The sequence below is a fragment of the Alosa pseudoharengus genome, unplaced genomic scaffold (genome assembly GCF_046254945.1).
Source record: "Alosa pseudoharengus isolate Yale_2024_CS ecotype anadromous, Long Island Sound unplaced genomic scaffold, YU_APseudo_1.1 YU_APseudo_1.1_scf_22, whole genome shotgun sequence".
In the NCBI taxonomy this organism is placed as follows: Eukaryota; Metazoa; Chordata; class Actinopteri; order Clupeiformes; family Clupeidae; genus Alosa; species Alosa pseudoharengus.
The window spans coordinates 22551114-22574388 of NW_027468680.1; the positions used below are offsets into that span (position 1 = coordinate 22551114).

The following is a 23275-nucleotide window of genomic DNA, read 5'->3' on the forward strand; positions in this document are numbered from 1 at the left end:
CCAACACTCTCTCTCTCTCTCTCTTAAGGACTCCCTCTGGATTCATGTGGAAATATGCTGTGTGTTGTGTTTCCAGCAAAAAACATGTTTTTCTTTTACTATTTAGATCTTTGTGGCCACCATAGCTTTCCTCCTACCCAGTGCAGAGCATTCAACAGTGGAGGCAGACAAAAAGGTAAAGAAAATTGGCTGTTTCCTGTTCCTGTGCTTTCTGCAACAAAGTTACTCTGATGAAGGTCTGACTGGCCAAGGAGACGTCAGTTTATCAATAAACCGGCTGTACCGTGGAGTAAGCAGTGTTGCGCTTCTCTTTTCTGGTACTCTAAAGAAAACTGGGGGGAAAAAAGCCCTGTGTGTGAAAACTATTTCCTTGTTTTCTCGTTGGTTCTTTCATTTGCCTCCACCCAGAGCCTGAAGCATCCTCTCCTCCCTGTGGCCCCCTCTGTAATCCCCCTGCCTGTGTCCCTCTGACTGTGGCGCTACCCGCTGATGTGTCCTTAACCTCGTTCTCACCTCTCTCTTCCATCTCCTTTCCGTCCCTCTTTCCTCTCCTCTCCTCTGCTCTCCACGGTGGTCATTGTTGACAGATTATTGATTCCTCCTCGGCTAGTGCTGGCCATTGGGCTGGTGCGAGTAGGGCTAATTGAAAGTGTCTGCTCTCGTTTTGTGTGTGTGTGTGTGTGTGTGTGTGTGTGTGTGTGTGTGTGTGTGTGTGTGTGTGTGTGTGTGTGTGTGTGTGTGTGTGGCTTAGTTGATGGTGGCCTTGCTGTTGTGCCTGCTGGACTGGTGTATGGCTGTCCCTCTTGTCACTCTGTTGGAGCCCATCACCATGCCTGTCCTGGATGACCCCGCATCCCAGAAGACCCCTCTGCTGGATTACATCTACAGGGTATGTGAAGTGGGATTACAGATATATTGGATGTTTGTTTGTTTGTTTGTTTGTTTGTTTGTTTGTTGTTTATGGGCATGGTTTGAGTTGTATTTGTCTTGAAAGTGACATTAGCCACATGCAGTATGTACAGTATGTTTGGATGGTCAATGGGCTCATTTGGGAGATGTGCGAAATGGTGCAAGGGTCCAATTTTGTCACGTCTATATATTTGCAAGGCTTGAGCGTCATTTTTTTCTAGGGGCTCAGACGTTTATGAAGATGCATTGACAGAAAATGAATGAGGTGCTGTGTTGCCTTTCCATTTGGCAGATGCGGTCAGCAGTGGACCTTTGTCAGGGTGTCATCGTTGGACAGAGAGAAAAAAAATGGCCAAATTATTTAAATGTGCCATTGTTCACTTTTATATAACGGCCTATGAATGGCAGGCTGCAGCCAGTTGAAGGCATCCTCAGAAGAGACGATCTGCACCTGGTGCAAGAGGCACAAAGGGGAGAGGAAGTAGATGAGCGATGTAATTAGCCTGCAACTCTTCCAGCCCAGCCCTGCCCTGTGCTGCCCCCCCCCCCCCCCCCCCCCCCCCCACACCCTCCCACCCCCAAAGCACTCCTAACACCATCAATTGTTTCTTTTAATCACTACACAGACAGATTTCTCTCCAGGTGGTGTATAGAAGCAATATCAATTGAGACCATGTACATAATTGGCAGATAGAAAGATTATTTCAGGGCATTTTATTGGGGCCATGTTGACAAAGCCATGCATAACAGCAATGTACACATAACCTCAGAAAAGGAAAGGCATATATTGATTTAATTCTGCTGTCATTTTTTTTACTATAGAACCACTCCCCAAAGTTCAGCAACACGGCAAATAAAGAACAAAACCCATGTGCACCCATTTTCAGCCAAATAATATATCGTAACACCCCCAATTATCACCACTTTTGTTTGGAAATTCTAAAACAACAATGTTTTTAACACTTCAAAATAACATTTGCTAAATAAACCTTACATTTTTCAGTAGCCATAGGTGTGTAGATTTGAAAAAAAATCTGGTTTGGTTCTTAACGGGAGCATTTACTCCCTGAAATATCCGTTATAGTGCTGGCCTGATGGGTCGCCTATATACGCCGTTTCAACGGCACATGAACGGTTAGACCGAGAATTCTCGTCATGAAATTAAAATTCCACTGGAGCTCCAAGCGGATGTGTACACCACTGATGTGTACCCCTTACAACACTGTTTACAGCTCTTCGAGTCACGGTAAAATGTCATTTTTGGTACATAGCTAATTTAGATAAACTTATGGTGTGGGTGCTTGCGTTTCTTTAGGAATCCGCCATCTTGGTTTGTATAGAAATGGATATTAAGTGACACATACACGCAAAACGGCGGAAATACGGGCCCGACGGTAAAAGGGGGGGTTTCGACGGTAATAGTGTTGTACGTACACGGTGCAAATAATATAGTGTTGAACGTACACAGTGCTAATAATATATGCCTAGGCACACCCTATGGAATCTGTTGCTGAGCATTTTGAAAGTGCTGTAGCAAATAATCTAGATAGAGCACCTGCCAACATCAAATAGCAGTTACACACAATCAGATTGCAACAGGGGTTTTTTCCCCCCTTGCTCCTAGAAGAGGCAGTGTGTCACAGCCCTTTAGAGAATCAATCCATCAATGCATTCATGCTCCTGTGCTTTAAATAGAGAACATTCTCTATCTTTAGCCTGTATTCTGGCCATTCTTCTCCTTTCTGGAAATAACAGCATGAGACTCCGTCCTGTAAAAGGCCTGATTGCGCTCAGAGTTTGGGAGCTCCATCTGTTGGGTCCGCCTCGGCAGCTGCACTGCACTATCCTGTGCGGCGCTTACGAGTGTGTGTGTGTGTGTGTGTGTGTGTGTGTGTGTGTGTGTGTGTGTGTGTGTGTGTGTGTGTGTGTGTGTGTGTGTGTGTGTGTGTGTGTGTGTGTGTGTGTGTGTGTGTGTGTGTGTGTGTGTGTGTGTGTGTGTACATTTCTGAAAAAGAGTGTATGAGTGCATGTGTGGTGTGCATGGAGGTGTGTGTGTGTGTGTGTGTTTGTGCACATTTCTGAAAAAGAGTGTATGAGTGCATGTGTGGTGTGCATGGAGGTGTGTGTGTGTGTACATTTGTGTAAAAGAGTGTATGAATGCATGTGTAAGATGGAAGTGTGTGTGTGTGTCATTAGTGTGAGCAGAGAAAAGTCTGTGTGTGTGTGTGTGTGTGTGTGTGTGTGTGTGTGTGTGTGTAAAAGAGTGTATGAGTCCTGTGTAAGATGGAAGTGTGTTTGTGTGTGTGTGTGTCATTAGTGTGTGCAGAGACAAATGTGTGTGTGTGTGTGTGTGTGTGTGTGTGTGTGTGCGCATTCACTCATAGTCGCAGATGCATGTCCATTGTGTATTTTTTCTGACTTTTTTTCTCTCTTTTTTCATGCCCTGCTCTGCAACTGTTGCTATGCAAAGCAGCCACTTAGTTGTCCAGCAAGTAGCAAAGGTTCTTTTATTCATAAAGAGGAAGCACTTTGGGGCCGAGGTCTAGCAGCTGTTCGCTTCTACTTCTTTCATCATGATTTTTCTCTGTATACATACACTCTCTCTCTCTTTCTTTCTCTCTCATTCTCTCTCTCACACACAGACACACACACACACTCACGCGCATACACTCACTCTCTGTCACTCTCTCACTCACTCACGCGCACACACACACACACACACACACACACACACACACACACACACACACCTAGAAATGCACGCATGCTTGTGTGACAGTATAGTGAAATGGTTGCATTGCATAATGGTGTGCATTTTTCCAGACAAGACTAAAAGATATGTGAAGGAGATTCCAAATACATGTGAGGAAGGTTAAAAGAGAAATCTGTGAGTCATGTCCGTGAACTCCCATGCACATGCCCCCAGAGTGTAGCACTGTAGCTGCCTGGCTGCGTTAGCTGTTGGCTGTAGCAACTCGAGCTTGGTAAAACCGATTATTTTCTATGTCAAAACTCGGTTTTCTCCTTTAACAGTCCCATTGTATGCAACTGGTTCAAAGAGTTCACTCGATCTGGGGCATTTTATAATGTGTTTACTTCAAAGTGATGCGTTGTCAAACATAGGAAACATATCCACAGATAGATATGTTTGTTACAGCTATAAAGTGGATAAAGTCTTAACCAAATGATGCAGAACCAAGTTGTTTGGTCACTTAAATCTAATCTAACCCAACAAGTGGAAGTGATGCCATCTGTTTTGAGCATCAATATCCAAATCCATCACAGCTGAGACTGATTATGTGCCCATAAAGGCTCCACACCTCTGCCAGTAGATTTGTCCACTTCCTCCTAAGTTTGGCCTGCTTTGGGCATGACCCAGTTTAACTGTATGTATATATACACATGCACGCTGGAGAATGGAGATTCCTACATAATCTGGACGACTAGTTGACATCATGTTCCTCCTCGGGCTCGTATTGTTCTCAGGTTCTGAATCAGACATAGCTCAGCCGATACAGCTCTTTGGGATGGTGTATTCATGAACTCTTCCTGGGATTAGGCAGAGCTGGTGCCTTGAGAGGGGCAGTGGGAGAACCACTAACTCTACATCACCCCTCGCTGTAGCTAAGTTCAGTGACTGCGTTTACATGCACTTCAGTATCCCAGTTATGAGGCTTATCCTGATTTTGATCATATTCAGGATATGGTGTTAACACGAGCACAGAGAAACCTGCTATACATGATGAATACTAGTATCCCGGTTACCAACAATAAAGTTCTATTAGCACACCTTATCCGGGTTTCTAATACAATTGTGTGTTTGCATGCAAAACTGGGATAAGGTGTATACAGGCAACAGTGTCCCATTTTCTTTCGGAGTACTCCACCCACTCTGTGTTACATTCTTAGTGCTATAGGTCGGGGATTTCACACAGCAGCCAGTCAACAACCAAGCCTATTTACCGTCAAAAACAAAATCACTAACAAATCATCCTTTGTGGAATATTCCCATTCAGTTGAACATGTCCTTCAGGCATATTTAAATTGGAAGGTGTAAGAGAAGTCCCAGAACTGTAGCCATTTCTAAAGCACATTGAATTCATTCAATATTATTGAGTGACTTTTTGTCTTTGTCTCTGTCTATAACAGGTGCTACATTGCTGTGTCTCGGGGTCCAATCTTCACACCCAGCAAAGCCACTACCTCCTCAGCCTGGCTGATCTGTCCACGGATTACGACCCCTTCCTCTCCCTGGGTCAGGTGAGGAGCACGGACACCCCGCCAGCGCACTCCGCTGCTGGAGACTTCGGCAACTTGCTCACCGTGGCTGAAGGTACGAAGTCCAGACATGTAATACAGTGCCAGCTTTTGCTCACTGGAATTGTATGACATGGATGAGCTTGTCTAGTGGATATAGCAGGAGTGTCAGACTGAGTGGGCCGGATTTGTATAAGCATGTATAGTGTAATTATATTCTAAAGATAATTGTATAATTATGTTCTAAAGATGCTGACAAAACACTGTTGTGTGCCATTGGATTTTTCTGTGATGTTTTGCCCTTATTTGTGATGTGTTTGCTGTACTTGCATTAATATGAAATTAACATATGAAAATGAATGTATGTACCGTGTTTGCATGTGTGTGTTGTTCATGCTTTGTGAAAGTGCCTGACCTGTACTTACCAGCACACATTTGACTTCACATGTCCCCCTCCCCGTCCAAAGTCCCTTAGAAACACTGCTTGATACATGGGAATTGAGTTACCCGCTTGCTAATTTGCCAGTGTACCATTAAAAGCACACAAAAAGCAACCACAGAAAAAAAAACACTATTTCAAATGGAATGGAATCTTTAAAATGGCGTGCATTAGTTGTCCCTTTCCACTCAGACAGCCCATTTATGCCAATTATTAAAAAAATGCTTTTTTTTTTTAAATGGCCTTGTTTGACCTTGTCAATCCATTACATGACATCATCATGATCTGGCCTGGTCTTTTGAAGTTCCCTACTCTGTTTCCATTTGCACGTAGTTTGTATTTTTCAGGAGTGTCTTTAGATTGTAGAAACTTTGCTTTTGGATCTGTCATAAGGCAGGGCAGCACACTGTTCCATGTCTTTTTTTTGTTTGTTTTGTTTTAACACAGCAGAAATGTCCCTTGGCTTTCCTCAGAGCCTCATGGACAATGGGATAGATTTAAAAGCAGTATGCCTTTACAATGACACATATTGATTAAATCACTTCAAAGGACCTCCAAGCATAGCTAATGCAACTCAACCATCCTTCTGAAGAGCTCCCCTTTTTTCTTCTTTGATGAACATGATGGCATTGATAGCAGTGTCAAAATGTGAGCGTCACACGTTCCCCTTTTCCTCTCCCATCTTAATATGATGGGAATAATAATGGTGTCCCTTTCACTTAGGGCAGTCGTGAGCATTTACATAACTCTAATTCAGTAAGTGCTGCTGATCTCTATTCATGGCCACTGCAGAGATGCAACACTCATTAGTCCGCGGATCCTTTGGATAGTTTTGTCCCATTGTGGAGCATGAATGGCCTCTTTCAAAGGTGTCTCGTATGATTAGATGTGGCCCATAAAGGGTCTGTGAGCTTAGCATGGCGTGAAATGGAAAAAAATGGGTAATAATGATGGAGTAAGAGCTCACATATGAACCTTTCAAAGAGTGTAAGAACTAGACAAACATGTCTATACAGGGGGAGGCAGATGAGAGGGAAGCTGGGGGGAGGGGAGGGGGGGTTGATGGAGAGAGTGGAATTATGTTCTGCTCTGGACCCATGGGTAATTATCCCTCCTCCACTCTCACGTCTCTCTCATGTCCCCTAAATGGTTTTGAAAAAAATGTAGATATGGACCGTGCTCCCTTTATAGAGTCTTGGAAAAAAATGCCTTGCAGTGACTAAGTCATCAGACATGTATCTTTCTTGTGCTTTTGGTGAGCTCAATCTTTTCCCCATTTCCGCTCCATTTTAGAGAAGAAGAGGCGAAACATGGAACTGATCCCACTGACTGCCCGAATGATCATGACGCACCTTGTGAACCACTTGGGCCACCATCCGCTCAGTGGTGGCCCTGCACTATTACACAGCCTCATCAATGAAAACCATGACAACCCCTACGTGGAATCCTCTGAACTGTCATCTGAGGTTTTCAAGAGCCCAAACCTGCAGCTCTTTGTTTTCAATGACAGCACGTTAGTGTCATACCTACAGATACCCTCTGAAAGCTCATCCACAGTGCCTGGCATCAACAGTCACCCAAGGGACCACTCTGCACCCTCCTCTGAAGTCCGTGTCATTGTGCGTGACATATCAGGAAAGTACTCTTGGGATGGTGGGGTCCTCTACCGAACTTTTGAGGGACACGTCCCACACGGTGGCGGAGATAATCCTGCTGACCACGCCAACATCTCTCCGCTTCCTACAAAACAGACCTCGCAGGGGGAACCTTCCCCTTGGGCGTCTGAGATTGGGGATGAGGAGGATGAGGATGAAGGCGTGGACGTGTTGGACCAGCTCCTGGAGGAGCTTGGCCATAGCAGCCCCGAGTGCCTACCCCAGCCTCGGCTAAAGCTCACCCAGCCTGCGCCCTCGCCCCTGGGCATGAACCTGGAACAAGAGGCTTTGATCATGGAGGCTATTCAGCGGCAGGCACTACAGGAGGAAGAGGAGCTGGCCAGAAGAAAATGTGGAGACCCCAGCATCAGGGCTGCCCGTCAGAAAGAGCCTACATACCAGGAGCCCAAAGCTCCCTTTTATTTCTGCAGACTGCTACTGAATGACCTTGGCATGAACTCCTGGGACCGCAGGTACTGATAAACAATTCTCTGAAACGAAAGACCAAACAAGAGTTTTTTTTTCCTGCTAGAAGTATTTTCTGATTTAACATATCCATTAGCTTTCTGGGTAAAATGATTGAGGACTTACAAAAATTATCAAGCAACCTGTTCATTGCAGAATATAGATTTATTAATTAATATTTTGTCAGTTGATTATATAGTTGATCTGTTTTCACATTGGAAAAATAGATACAAGGTTATGATAGGGTGCCCAAATTACATTTCTGAGTTAGAGAGGGGGTAGTGGTTAATTGGGGCTGACTACCCACTGTTTTCCACATCAGTGGTTATTTGTCCCCTGTTGGTACAAGTTCTGCCTTTTTTCACGCTATTCCTGTGTGATTTTGGGTGAGCCGTATCGACCATTTTCCCCACCTCTTGTTGAGATCTTTCATTTCAGAGAGGCTTGGCAGGGCCCGACTTCTAATCTGGTCTCGGCAGGATCTGAGTGTCCCACTGGTTTCACTCAGGTCCAGTTTGGCATGTTTTCCGTTCCTCTAATGAGAGGAGCACACCCTTTGAAGGAGGTGTGAGACCACCTGTCAACAGGTGCCAGCGTCTTGTTTCTGTGGACAGCTACCACTGTTAAAGTAATTGTTCGCTCTCAAAGTAGACAGCTGGAATTCGGTAGCCCCCAAGACCTTTCAAAGGGGGCCTGAGCTTTTTGTTTACTTATTTGGTCTCTCTGGAAATACATTATCTGATCAAAAATCTGTTAGATAAGGTTGGCTCCATGTTGCAGTGTCTCTGTGAAATTACAAAGGCAATATGCAGGGATCTGGTTTAACAGTAAAGAGCTGGATTATAGAGATATTCTTTTTTTTTTGTAAATGCGTACTCTGTTTGGGTCTCTTTTCATTTTCACAGGAAAAGCTTTCATCTCCTGAAGAAGAACTCCAAGCTCTTAAGGGAACTTAAGAATTTGGATTCAAGGCAGTGGTAAGTTTCCCTTCCTGCGCTTCTATAAAATTGGCCAGGTTTCAAGAGGTTTTTCTGTGCCACATGCAATTTCCTCAGAAATGTCTTCCACACCCCTCTATGGATTGCATTTACTGTACTGTCATTAACAGCAACTGGGTTTCCTACAGCCACCGTAAGAATCAGGAGTGCGCTCTGTGACTTCACCCCACATGATTACACAGTATAGTTTGCAGTCTCTATTGTTTTGGCCATCTGGGAACAGGAGGTCACCCGTTTTGCAAATTGCTGTTTGTACTTTTAAATAGGTTCGAGGATTATGTTTGTTCTGCCTTTATTTTTATGTCACAAAAGACATAAACATAACATAACATAACATAAAACTGCAGTGGCTAGCACACTGATTGGTAATGTTGTTTGAATGAAAATTCAATAATAATGATAATAATGAAATAAAAAGAGTAACCTATGATATGTGACATTCATGATGGAAAAGCTGGAAAGCTGGAAAGAGCACTATTTAAGCACGCTTGTCTTAAAACCTGCTCTTTGACCACTCTAGGGTGCACAAACACACACACACACACACAAACACACACACACACACACACACACACACACACACACACACACACGCACACACACTCACGCACACACACAGGCACTTTCCCCCCCATCACCCTCACCCCTCCTCACTCCTCCACATTTTTAATCCTGCCCATCACCGTCTGATCACAGCTCCCCTCCTTTGATACACAGCGATCAATAGGCACTCCAAACGGCTAATTACCAGGCTTATTTAAGAATGCCCGCAGGATTGGGCCGCAACCCCCCCACCCCAACCCCCCAGACCCACATGCCGACTCGGCGCATAGTAACCTCTGTCAGAACATACCGAACACCTCGGCACCACAACTACATGCAGCCGTGGCAACGGGCACAATGCTGCCTGGCGGATGGACTTCTGCACATGTCGTTACCCTGCTCCTTTGTGGGGTGGGGGGGGGGGTACTCTCTTACGTGCCCAAATCGCTCACATTCCACTCACTTGTCCCCAAGGCCCATTAGCCAATACCGCACCAGGAATGTTCGATCGGGGTTATCTGTGGCAGTTTGATGTTTTCTTTTTTGTGATTACATACTCCATACATTTTACTACAAAGAACTGAATGAAAACACTAAACTGCTGTGTATAGGGAGGGAAAGAGGGGTGACATGTCATGACATGGATGGTGTGTGTTTGTGCTTTCAGTCGAGAGACACACAAGATTGCCGTCTTCTACATCGGTGAAGGACAAGAGGACAAGTGCTCGATACTGTCCAATAATGAGGGTAGCCAGGCATACGAGGACTTTGTGTCTGGACTGGGATGGGAGGTACTGAATTCAGTCATTGACATTTAGTGTGACAGTACTCAACACTGTAGTCTACAACATCTGCAAGAGTTAGTTAGGCAATAAGCCCCGAGAGGCTGTATGTTCCACTGATTTTAGAACAGCCGAGGGACGTTGTTAGGCACTACGCACAGCGGTTCTAACAGTTCTAAAATTAGTGGAACCTATGGACTCAAGCTTTTCTAAAATGGTTGCTACATATATCTGGCAAGATTTCATAAAATAAAGGCACAGCAACAAGAAATGTAATGATTTATGTAAGGGTTAATGTATGTAACGCTGGTCATTATCAGGAAAATAAGTCCCGAAAGGGCGAACCCTGAAGGGACTTATTTTACAGATAATGACCGGCGTTCCATACATTATCCAGCTTGTTATACGGCTACTTGCCAAAGCGAAAAAATAAACTCCACATGAAATGTCTCTTTACATTTATTTGTTACTGTTTTGTCATGGCTTTTGCTGAGAAACAAATAGTTCTCAACACACACTGAACTTGAATCAAACATTCTTAAGAACACAGCTACTGTAAAGTTCCATTGCAAGAAGTGACCGGACTACTTGCGGAGTGATATTAAAAACGTAAATCAGAAGCACAAAACCCGTTGCCATTGACAGCGGTAATTATGTTTCAGTGGTAATTATATGAATTTATTTGACTTTATTACACGGCTCTTCACAAGGCAAGTAGAACGCTCCATTGACTTGAATGGGATTTCCCAAAGTTCTAGCGGTCATTATTTCCGAGGAAAGGACCTCTGAAAAAAATAATGACCGCTGTCAATAAGTCCCTTCAGGGCGGAACAAGACCGGTTTGCCCTGTTGAGACTTATTTTCCCAATAATGACCGGCGTTCTATACATTATCCCTTACGTAGAATGTTGGGAAATCCCATTCAAGTCAATGGAGCATTCCACTAGCATTGTGAAGAGCCGTATAATAATCATAGATAATCATTCTTCCACCAAGAAATATAATTCCTCTATCTGAATGGTTGCCAAGCAATGTCAGGATGCAGCTACTCTAGCGTATGTATGAAGTTGTTGTGGTAGCGCACTACTATAGAACAAAATGTGGTCAAGGTGTATGTTTGTGTTGGATTTTACAACAGCATCGAACGCAATTCAGCCAATCATAATCAAGGACCGAAACGATCCGTTTTAGAATGTGTGTTATGTTGTGATTTCAAAAACAACAAAAACAATGCAGCGAAGCGTAATGCTCTACAAAATGTTGACTTTAAATGTTTGTTTGTCTCCAAGTCACCATTAGCTCAATGTTGTTTTCTGTGCCACCGGAAATGCCCATGTTTGAATGAATTCATGCACATGTTTGTTTATGCAGTTGAAAGGATGTGCTTGCTGATTTTGATGAATCTCCTATATTTTGATGTGCCGTAGGTGGACCTGGCGACACACTGTGGTTTCATGGGGGGCCTCCAGCGGAATGGCAGCACGGGTCAGACGGCACCCTACTACGCTACCTCGAACGTGGAGGTCATCTTCCACGTCTCCACCCGCATGCCGTCTGACAACGAGGACTCGCTCACCAAAAAGGTTCCTCCTCTCTCTGATTGGCGTCTTGTGTTTGTCTCCTGTCCCAGACTCCTCAGTCTGACCTCTCTGCCTGCCTCTGTCTAGCTATTGCTCCCTCACCATCTGTCTGTTCTCAGAAGTCTTTCTTTTCCTTTTGCGTTCATATCTTCACAGACTTATTCACTCTCTCTTAACTGTTCTGTGCCATAAGATAGCATGAACATGAAAGGTAGGTGTCTGGAGCTTAAGTTCACAAAACACTTGCATTGATTCGCCACCACACATTAGCTTCAGCAGGCAGGCTAATGAATGAGGACGAAAGCGGCATAGCGCTAAAGGCTGAAGGAGCGTGGCGAGTCTCTGGATGGCTGTGCCGCGGCGGTCATGCAGTGGATTAGGACGATCGTCCACTCCGTCGCTGACTAAATGGCAGAGGAGCTGAAGCGAGCAGTGGGTATGTGCCGTGGCGGTAATGGCCCAAATTTACAAAGGGAGGGCGCGGGGTGGGGAGGGGGCCGCCAGCGCTGTGACCGGGCGCCGGATTTGCCCATTAGCTCTCCCCGCCAGGGCAGAGGGGCCGGCCGGATGCCAGCGGGACTCTGCCATCGAATTCCGTGCCGTGCCGGCGGGAGGCGATTGACGCAAGGAGCGGAGACGGGCGGAGAGGAGGTTCGCCCGCAGAGACGTGAGCCACCAGGGCCAGTCCTGCCAATCCTATCATGCAGCAGCCTGCTGTGAGGGAGAGAGGGAGAGGGAGAGAGGGGAGGAGAGGTGAGGGGGGGGCAGAAAGACAGACAGACGAATGGACAGACCGAAGCGGAGAGAGAGAAAGGAAATTCAACTGGATGTGTCCTCCACAACCACTCTAAATATGAGTACCCACCTCCCTCCCTCTGTCTCTCTCCCTCCCTCTTTTTTCTCTCTCTCTCCCTCCCTCTCTCTCTCTTCCTCTTTCTCTCTCCCTCTTCCTCTCCCCCTCATCTCACTCTCTCTCTCTCTCCCTCCCTCTCTCTCACTCTCCCCCCCTTCTCTCCCTCTTTCTCTCTCCCTCTCTCTCTCTCTCTCCCTCTCTCTGCGTGGTAGCCATGGATATTACTTAGGCGAGCTCATCTGAGGGCCCCAGCCGAGGCCTGGGGAGTGTGTGTGCCGTCAGCCCAGATGCTCTCATTTGGGCTCAGAGGCCCCTGGAATTGCTATGCCACCCCTAACAACCCCCCGCTCCCCCCCGTCATTTTGCCTCCAGTCATTGTGGGGCAGGTGGGGTGGCCTGCGCTGGGTTTTGTAGGGGAATGGGGAGGAGGCACAGGGCTTTATCAGCCAGACCCAGGCAGGAAGCTTCTCCTTCAATTTACAAATCCAACTTTCAGTCTCCTCCACCTCCTGCCTGAGGACACGTGGAGATGGGCAAAGAACAGCTGTGCGCGTGTGTGTGTGTGTGTGTGTTTGTGTCAGCGCTCGTATGTGCGGTTGTATGAATGTGTGCAAGTCTTTTTGTATTTGTGGCTAAGAATGTGTGTGTTTGCGTATGGATGTGAAATAGCTCATGTTGTTGTATGTAGTTGTGAGTGTGTTGCATTTCAGAGAGAAGGACATACACACACACACACACACACACACTCAGAAAGTCTGAAAACTAGAGTCAGAAAAGGCCCTCAGCAAAAACGAGAATCTGAAATGGAAGAGAAGAAGAAGGACAGAGGGTATGGGGGGATGAAAGGGATGAGGGAGAGAGAGGGAGGGAGAGAGAGAGGGAGGGAGGGAGAGAGAGCGCTGGATTCCTGAATGGCCCTGAGAGCTGGAGAGGCCAGAGAGGAGGAGAGACGAGCAGCTGGGCGCAACACTAATGCAGTTACAGCCAACAAGGGGGATTGGGGGGGGTGCATCCAGCATGTCCAATATGTCAGTCAGGGAGTCGTCTACACAGACACACACACACACACACACATCCCTCTAGGCACTAGTGTCATCACCCTTGACCTACCAGTGTCAGCCAGTAGTAAAGAAAAGAGCTGTTTTTACCAGTGAGCACTCCTAGGGATGTGGTCTTGTGTGTGTGTGTGTGTGTGTGTGTGTGTGTGTGAGTGAGTGAGTGAGAGAGAATGAGTGAGTGCACTTGTGTGTTTCAGGGGGAGAAAAAGGGAATGAGACCAAGGATGACCTGGTGAAAGGGTTAACATGAGGCTAATGTGACCAAGCCCATTCATTCTACTACCTATGGCTAATGCCACACACACACACACACACACACACTGGCCAATACCTAAGTCTGTGTGTGTGTGTGTGTGTGTGTGTGCGCCAGTGAATTCCCCAATAACATTAGGCATTACAAGAGACTCTGCCCTAGAAACAAAGCCCAATCCACACAACACAGCATTGCTATTTGTGCGTTGGGACCACAATGCAGTGGTTCTCATAGAGCCCCAGTTAAACACTGCTAATTGCTATTAGCTGGGAAATCGCATGCGTAAGCTTGTTAGTCCTGCCACGACCCCTGCGTCTCCCTCCAGTAACCAATGAGACCAACAGCGTGTGCAGAGGATCGCCTCCAACAGGTTCCAGTGGCTTGTTGCGGGTTTGTTAAGACTAGTCTATTAGCATAATTAAGGGCTTGTGAGAGAATGCACTAATTGCATTTTTGGAGAGTGGGGGGAGGTGGGAGAGAGTGGGCCGGGGGGGGGGGATGGGGGGTGGAAAGGGCATGCTTCAGCTAATGGCTCATTAAGCCTCCGCGTGTTGGCAGATGTTTTGTCGCCTTGTCGAGTCGAAGCTCCCCCAGTCTCCGTAGTCCGTGGGGTTCTTTGACATATTTCGCTGGAGGTGTTATGTCGGCCATCTTCCAGTGGTGTTGATCTAGAAAAATAAGCATAACAACAGCAAAAAATAAACACACACCCACATGAAAAATATCATTAAACACTCATTTCCTATATGCATGGGTTTTTTTTTTGTTCATTATGTTCCTCTATCTAAAATAAAAGCTGGACCTGCAGCAATTTGTTGCCTGGCTGGGAAAGTCAATTGGACCGAAATGATTGACTTCTGGATACCCAACCAGAGTTTTCATTTGTTGCTTTTGTAATCCGCTGAAACTCATTTTTCCTCTGAGAATGGAAAATGCTATAAATGGCTCCCAGAATCAGATTCATTATGCATTTATGTATAACGTGTGGGATTTGGGCTGACTCTCAGCAATGCCACATGCTCTACAACCCACCTTGAAGAATATCCAGTGGGGTGCCTTGTTGGCCACATCTAGAAGAAAATTTGGCCATAAAATACATCTTGGGGGCAGAGGTAGCACAGTGGCTAAGGAGTTGGGCTAGCAATACAGTAGCCTGTAAAGTTGTGGGTTGACTGCCACCTTTGTTCCTTTGAGCATGTTCACTTAAACCTGAGTGGCTCTGGGGAGATTGGCTATTGTAATAATTATGACCGCCGCGCAGCGAATCTGCGGTCATATAGGTTTAGTCAGAATTTGTTTTTTGTTTTTTTTTCGCATGCCCAAATTTCCGTCAATGAGTCCCGGGACACTGAAAGACCGGGGTACACGAAACTTGGTGGGCATGTAACCCCACATGGATAGCATGGAACCGTCATTTTTCGTTTTGATCTGTGGCCCCCCCGCTGGACTGGACCCCCCGAAAGGAGGGTAGGGCAGACACAGTTTTCTGTGAATATCTCGAAAACCGTAGGGTTTAGGAGGACCATTTTTTTTGTATGTTGATCTCAAGGGGCCATGTCAACCCATTCCATAACCACTCATTTCATGTATAGCGCCACCTAGTTAAACACAAAAAAGTAAAAATGAGGTGTTGTAATTGAAGGTATTTGTGACCTAACATAGTCAAAACTGCACGAAATTGGAATTGTAGGATCATTATGACACCATCTGTATGCACGCCAAGTTTTGTGGAATTCCGTTCATGGGGGGCCACACAATAAATTAATTTATGTTACTATACACCAACTGGCCTGTAGGTGGCCGGAGACAGTTTTCTGTGAATATCTCGAGAACCGTAGGGCCTAGGAGGTCCACCTTTTTTATGTATGTTGGTCTTAAGGGGGCATGTCAACCCATCCCATTACCACTTATTTCATGTATAGCGCCACCTAGTTAAAAATTAAAAAGCAAAAAATTAGGTGTTTTCATCACAATATCTCTGGCTGACAAGGTCAAAACTGCACGAAATTAAAAGTGTAGGATCATTATGACACCCTCCGAATGCATGCCAAGTTTTGTGTACTTTCGTTCATGGGGGGCCTTACAATAAAATAATTTATGTGTTCATTTAGTGACGTACACCAACAAGGATTCCCGGGACACTGAAAGACCGGGGTACACAAAACTTGGTGGGCATGTACCCCGACATGGATAGCATGGAACCGTCATTTTTCGTTTTGATCTGTGGCCCCCCCGCTGGACTGGACCCCCCGAAAGGAGGGTAGGGCAGACACAGTTTTCTGTGAATATCTCGAAAACCGTAGGGTTTAGGAGGACCATTTTTTTTGTATGTTGATCTCAAGGGGCCATGTCAACCCATTCCATAACCACTCATTTCATGTATAGCGCCACCTAGTTAAACACAAAAAAGTAAAAATGAGGTGTTGTAATTGAAGGTATTTGTGACCTAACATAGTCAAAACTGCACGAAATTGGAATTGTAGGATCATTATGACACCATCTGTATGCACGCCAAGTTTTGTGGAATTCCGTTCATGGGGGGCCACACAATAAATTAATTTATGTTACTATACACCAACTGGCCTGTAGGTGGCCGGAGACAGTTTTCTGTGAATATCTCGAGAACCGTAGGGCCTAGGAGGTCCACCTTTTTTATGTATGTTGGTCTTAAGGGGGCATGTCAACCCATCCCATTACCACTTATTTCATGTATAGCGCCACCTAGTTAAAAATTAAAAAGCAAAAAATTAGGTGTTTTCATCACAATATCTCTGGCTGACAAGGTCAAAACTGCACGAAATTAAAAGTGTAGGATCATTATGACACCCTCCGAATGCATGCCAAGTTTTGTGTACTTTCGTTCATGGGGGGCCTTACAATAAAATAATTTATGTGTTCATTTAGTGACGTACACCAACAAGGATTCCCGGGACACTGAAAGACCGGGGTACACAAAAATTGGTGGGCATGTACCCCCACATGGATAGCATGGAACCGTCATTTTTCGTTTTGATCTGTAGCCCCCCCGCTGGACTGGACCCCCCGAAAGGAGGGTAGGGCAGACACAGTTCTCTGTGAATATCTTGAGAACTGTAGGGCCTAGGATGACCATTTTTTTCCGTATGTTTGCCTCCAGGGGTCATGTTAACCCATTTCATGTGCACACATGTGCACAAACAGATACACACACACACACACACACATACATTCACAGTAATCATACGTATGACACATACTCACACAGTAGACATATGTACGCTTGCATGCACAGGCACATACGCAGGCACACACACAAGCACGCACACACACACACACACACCCACACACACACACACACTCACACACACACACACCCACACACATAACATAAACATAACACAAACAATCAAGAATTTCTCAGAATTATGAACAGGCAAGATGGAGGTGGGGTTGTATAAAATTAATTTTACATGTGAAATCTATGAACTAATCATGTTTTGGTACTTGTTGTCTAGCAGATACCAATAATTAAGTGTGGATAATGCAATTTAGTGAGACAGTTAGAATCATATAGGCCTTTCAGCGTGATTTCTTTTTGTGGAAAAAATGTGCTGGACTGGGCGGCGGTCATATTTTGTACCGCTCTGCGGTACATCTAGTTGACATATAAGTTGCTTTGTATAAAAAAGTGTCACCCAAAAGATAGTTATAAGTAAGTTGTTTTTCTTCCCATTGTTCTGTCATCAAGTTTGATTTGTTTACCATCTCATTTCTGGCAGCTTCGTCACCTGGGAAACGACGAGGTCCACATTGTATGGTCTGAGCATACTAGGGACTACCGGCGTGGAATCATCCCCACCGACTTTGGAGACGTGCTCATCGTCATCTACCCAATGAAGAACCACATGTTCTTCATCCAGATTATCAAGAAACCACAGGTAGGTGTCTGCCTCATCCCATCAAACATATTTCTCTAACATCTCCTTGCAAAAGCCAAGTCCACTACACTGACTGAAACTCCTTTTTGGACTGACTATGAGCTGTATGCTCAGTAAATGTATCTCTTTATTATTTTATTTGCTGTTAAAGATAGAACATTGACGTATCGCATCATCCTCTACATACCATTCATCATGCTTTACATGCTTATATAGAAGGTTTCACCGCAGAAAGTTTAACAACAGTAGGTCATGAGCCAGGCTGCCAAAAAGCATCCTTTCAATTTTCCCAGAGGCATGTACTCACGTAACAGGTGTGAAAGATGTCTGAAACGTGGTGTCTGGGGCTGAAGGGGGGGTAGTGGTGGCTCATCGGAGGAGCTGCGTGTCTGCCTCCCCTCTATGATGTCGTCCGAGTCGCCTCGGCCTAATGGCCCTTGCTTTGGTCTGAGTCCATTACCTGCCGACACAGTGCTGGCATCACTGGCGTCTGTGGCGGCGACGGCCCGTCTTGCTTTCATCTGCGCCACTCTCCGCTGTTGGCTCTGTTTGACTGCTGGTGGGTCAAAAGAGCCCAGCGCTGCTTGGAGCTGGGAAAGGTAATTTCAGGCCGTGAGCCTTCTGTCAGGACAGGGTAGAAGCTCCATGCCACTTGCCAATGTGCCCATTTTATGTGAAAAGGTCAACACAAGAATTATTTTTTTTCTGGACCTCACTTAAGCGTAGATGAAAGCACAATGGTTTATATGGCTCTCAAGAATGAAAGGGATGGTGTGTGTTGCCTTTCATATGAAATAGTGTCTTGCCTTTAGGCAGTGCAAAGGTATTAAGAGTAAGATAATAGTTCATCGTAGTCTTCAGAGTACAACTGATGAGATTGACTACTGTAGTTTCCAGTGTAACAGGAAGAGTTGGTCTCAGCAAAGATTTTTTTTCTAACATGCAGTCATCAGAACCTCAGGCACAATCTGATTCCTTACAGTAACTAAATCTGAACGCCGCTCAGTCCTGCACATTCACTCCGCAAAAATAAATCACGCTTGTCAATTTGTCTTGATCTCCTACTCCATCCCCTACTCTTGCAACTTTTGTGTATTTAAATGAGTGTGTGCATAGTGTGTGTTTATTTTTGTGTGTGTGTTTATTTTTTTTGTGTGTGTGTGTGTGTGTGTGTGTGTGTGAGTTTGTGCATGACTGTGTGTGTAGTTGATATGGCCCCCCTTGAACAGAATTCCACAAAACGTGGCATGCATTCAGAGGGTGTGATAATGATCCTTCCCTTCAAATTTTGTGTAGTTTTTTTGCCTCGTTTTTGCCTTTTCATTTTTTACTAGGTGACGCTACACCTAAAATGAGTGGATATGGGATGTGTTGACATGGCCCCTGGAGACCAACATACCAAAATAAATTGGTCATCCTAGGCCCTACGGTTCTTGAGATATTCACAGAAAACTGTGTCAGGCCTACCATTGTTTCGGGGGGCCTGGTGCGGATGATGGATCAAAACGAAAAACAATGGTTCCTTGTCATCCTTGTGTGCCCACCAAGTTTCATGCAGCCCGGTCTTTCAGTGTCCCGGGAATCGTTGACACAAAATTACTGAAGAAAAGAAAAAAAAGAAAAAAAAATCTGGCGGAAAAAAACCTCTTCGCTTCGCTAGCGTGGCGGTTATAATAATCCTTGACTGGATTTATAATCCATGACTAGAATTTTTCAATCTCAGCCTTTATTTAGATTTAATTTAGCAGATGCTTTTATCCAGAGTGACTTACAGAATGTAGAATAGAACATTCAAGCTACAGTGCAGAGGAGACATCAGCTAGGAGTTACTACTGCATCAGTCAATAAATACTATTAATAGAAGATAAGAGTGCAGACATAAGTACTAGTCAAATTGTGGAGGGGGAGAAAGTGGTAGAAGGAGGTAGAGGAGGGAAGAGAGAGAGTAGGTAGAGGAGGGGCCTTATATGCTGAACCATGCAGTAGCCTGAAGAAGTTTGGGTTCAATTCCTGGCTTCCACCGTTGTGCCCTCGAGCAAGGCACTTAACCCTGAGTTGCTCTGGGGAGAATGGCCTTGTAATATAATTGACATATGTAAGTTGCTTTGGATAAAAGTGTTTTCTAAATTGATAAATGTAAATGTAAAAATATGTCACTTCCCTCTTCCAAAGCCGCTATGCCCCTGCCCCCGATACGATGCTGGTTTTAGACCAGTGTTCACTCCTGTCAGACACCCTCCCCGCAGGTTGGAGCCTGACCTGGAGCCTGTCCTCGAGAGGGCTCCTGATCAGCAGCACTAATGGGAGGAATTCCCCCTGCTCCCTCCCTCACCTCCGCAGTTATCGGCTCCTCAACGCAAATAGCTCCCATCTGATCTGTTCAATAAATGTCAGCCCAGAGAGCGGAAGTCTGTTGGGTCGTATCGACAGTAATTACTTTACCCTTGTTTGTCCTGTCACACACATTGATCTCTGGAGTACAAGTGAAGGTGTGAGTGTGTGTGTGTCTGTGTGTTTGTGTGTGTGTGTGTGTGTGTGTGTGTGTGTGTGTGTGTGTGTGTGTGTGTGTGTGTGTGTGTGTGTGTGTGTGTGTGTGTGTGTGTTAGGGGATGGTATATGAGAGAATGTTTGCTTTAATGTTTGTGTGTGCAGCTGGAGGATCGTTTGCTACTCTCCCGTCATTGAACACAACAACAGTGTGCCGTCAATATTTAAATGCATTTGGTGAATTATTGATGAGTACATACTGTTGTGTAATTTTCCATGTTAAAAGCTGATGTCAAAAAGCTGAAGCTGAAAAGCTGAAGTGTAATTTTCCATGTTAAAAGCTGATGTCATTCAGGCAGAATGAGGCACGACAGGATCATCAAGGTCCAGTTTCTCACCTCTTCTCATTGTTTCTCCATCTCTCTCTCTCTCTCTCTCTCTCTCTCTCTCTCTCTCTCTCTCTCTCTCTCTCTCATTTACTCACTCACTCTCTCTCTCTGTCCTGTCTTCCACAGATTCCGTTTTTCGGGCCTCTGTTTGATGGTGCCATCGTCACGGGAACGCTGCTGCCCAGCCTGGTGCGTGCCACGTGCATCAACGGCAGCCGAGCAGTGAAGTCCAGACTCATGCTCTACCAGAGCTTGTATCCTCTCAGACACTCATGACCTGACCTGACCTGACCTGGTAGGCCACAAGGAACCGATACATCAAATGGATTTGTCATGCTTGCCACCTGAAATTGCTTTGTGATCAGTTTTAGCCTAATTGTATGCCTATGGGTCTCTGGTCATGCTGTTTGACAAAAGGAAAGTGTCAGAAAGCCGTTTGTAGATGGTTTGGATACTGGCTTTCATGATGCCAGTATCGTGTGTGTGCGTGTGTGTGTGCGTGCGTGTGTGTGTGCGTGTGTGTGTGTTGTGAAAGAGAGATCGTGTGTGTCATTGGTTTCTTCCCCGGAGGCATCTGTATATCATTTAAGTCACAGATGTCTACCAGAGTCTCTCTCTCTCTCTCTCATTCTCTCTCTCCCTACCTCCCCCTCTCTCTCTCTCTCTCTCTCTCTCTCCCTCCCTCCTTCCTTCTCTCCCTCTCTCCATACTCCTTCTCACTCTGTCTTCTGTCCCTTGTGTATATTGTAGGCCAACAGTGACTTGATGTTCTTAGGCCAGTGTGAGACTTGCCTTCCCACAGGCTCCTAGTGACAGGTTCCACATTTGAGTTATCAACAGGCTCTTCCCCCAGGGAATTTCTCTTGTCACTGCTACCTATAGGCCATACAAGTTTCATTTACTGGCTGTCCGAATGTGTGTTTGTATTTGTGTGCGTGTGTGTGTGTGTGTGTGTGTGTGTGTGTGTGTGTGTGTGTGTGTGCGTGTGTGTTTGTATTTGTGAGCATGTGTGTGTGTGTGTGTGTGTGTGTGTGTGTGTGTGTGTGTGTGTGTGTGTGTGTGTGTGTGTGTGTGTGTGCGCGTGTGTGTGTGCGCGCGTGTGTGCTCGCGTGTGTGTGTGTGTTTGTATTTGTGAGCGTGTGTGTGTGTGTGTGTGTGTGTGTGCGCACGTGTGTGCGTCTGTGTCTGTGTGTGAGTGTATGTATCATGGTGAAGGGGGGTTTGAAGCCTACTCACATCTTAATGTGTCTATGGGGGAAGCTCCATTTTCACAGTTATAACAAAGAAAAGCTTGGGCCTTATGAATAATTGATCTGTTTTGGACCCAAAGGCTACTCCCATTTGTTCCTGCGTATTTGTCAGAAGAACAGCTGTTTTACAGTACCTTCTTTATCACCCCTCCATCTTTTTTTCTCTTTCATCTCTTTCTTTCCTCATCATCTATCTCTCTCTCTCTCTCTCTCTCTCCTACCCTTTTCCATCTGTGTGCTAAGGTGATTACGTTTTTTTTTCTTCTGAATACCACAATGACAGTGTATCTTTAAGACTATTTGGTGTTTGGGGAGATGATCCTTTTCCTCCTCATCATCTTTTCCTCTCTCATCTCTTTCTCTCTCTCTCTCTCTCTCTCTCTCTCTCTCTTCCTTATCCTCTGTCTCTTTATTCTTCTCAATCTATCACTGTCCTCACAATGGCCTTGCCAGCTTCGGTCAGATGCCTGGTTGTGCGGCGGCCTTCCAAGGTAATTAGTGTAATATTGCTTCAAAGGGAATCCTGGCGGCCCCTGTCGTGTCCGCACAAAAGGGCCGCGCAGTGCCAGGCCGGCCCCAGACCAGGAGCCTCCTCTGGGCCTCGCCACGCGGGCTGATGTGGATGGGGCCTCCAGCGCTCCTGGAGCTGCGCAGCCCAGTCGCAGAGATCAGTAGAGGCTAATTGGATTTCATATTGAGAGTTGACCACCAGTGCCTGGCTTGGGGGATGTGTGTGTGTGTGTGTGTGTGTGTGTGTGTGTGTGTGTGTGTGTGTGTGTGTGTGTGTGGGTGTGGGGGGGGGGGGGGGGGGTGATGAGGAGGTGGTTGTGGTGAGGCGTAGAGAATGTGTACTAGTATATGAGCAGCTTCTTCTGTTGAGCTGTCCTCCCTCCAAAAGCTGTGGGTGTGTGATTGTATTTGTGTGTTTTTCTGTGTGTTTTTTTGTGTCCTCATAAGTCCCCTTATCCTTTTTCCACTCAACAAAGTCATCTCAGCCCTGCCACAGAATGTTGTGTTATTCCCCAGCCCTTAGTGTGGGCTAGAGAGAGAGAGAGAGAGAGAGAGAGAGAGAGGAGAAGTGGCCCTGCCCCTGTGGACACTATATTACCTGGCCCTTTGAAATGGCACAAAATGTGTCCTCTGGTATTGATTGAGCTCCAGTGGCCAGCACAAAAAAACAAGGCGTCCGCTGTGAGTTTGAACCGCGGGACATGGGGGCTCCAGGTTCATCCATCTGGACAGACGTCTGCCGCTCTCGCTCACTGCCCCGCTCCCAATTTTCCAGGAAGGAGAACAGGCAGGCAGGAAGTGGGGATGAGCTCACACCCGCCATAATCGATGTGAATACGTTTACAGTTCTCTGCAGGCCAGGGCCCCGGGCACTTGTTACGTTGTCCTCGGCTTCGTGCCGTTTCTCTCCGCGCCGCGTTTCCCCATCTT

At 45.8% G+C, this 23275-nt stretch overlaps 1 protein-coding gene across 5 annotated transcripts in view; it reads left to right on the top strand.

Moving 5' to 3' along the window:
- Positions 1-23275, top strand: part of ralgapa2 (Ral GTPase activating protein catalytic subunit alpha 2) — a 116651-nt gene that overhangs the window by 66955 nt on the left and 26421 nt on the right. For all 5 annotated transcript variants that reach the window (XM_076299352.1, XM_076299357.1, XM_076299354.1 and 2 more), the window contains 9 exons: positions 107-175; positions 752-889; positions 5059-5242; positions 6899-7733; positions 8631-8702; positions 9934-10057; positions 11476-11631; positions 17551-17709; positions 20712-20839. In XM_076299352.1, coding sequence (XP_076155467.1) covers positions 107-175; positions 752-889; positions 5059-5242; positions 6899-7733; positions 8631-8702; positions 9934-10057; positions 11476-11631; positions 17551-17709; positions 20712-20839 — 1865 coding nt within the window. The remainder of the gene's footprint in view (positions 1-106; positions 176-751; positions 890-5058; positions 5243-6898; positions 7734-8630; positions 8703-9933; positions 10058-11475; positions 11632-17550; positions 17710-20711; positions 20840-23275) is intronic.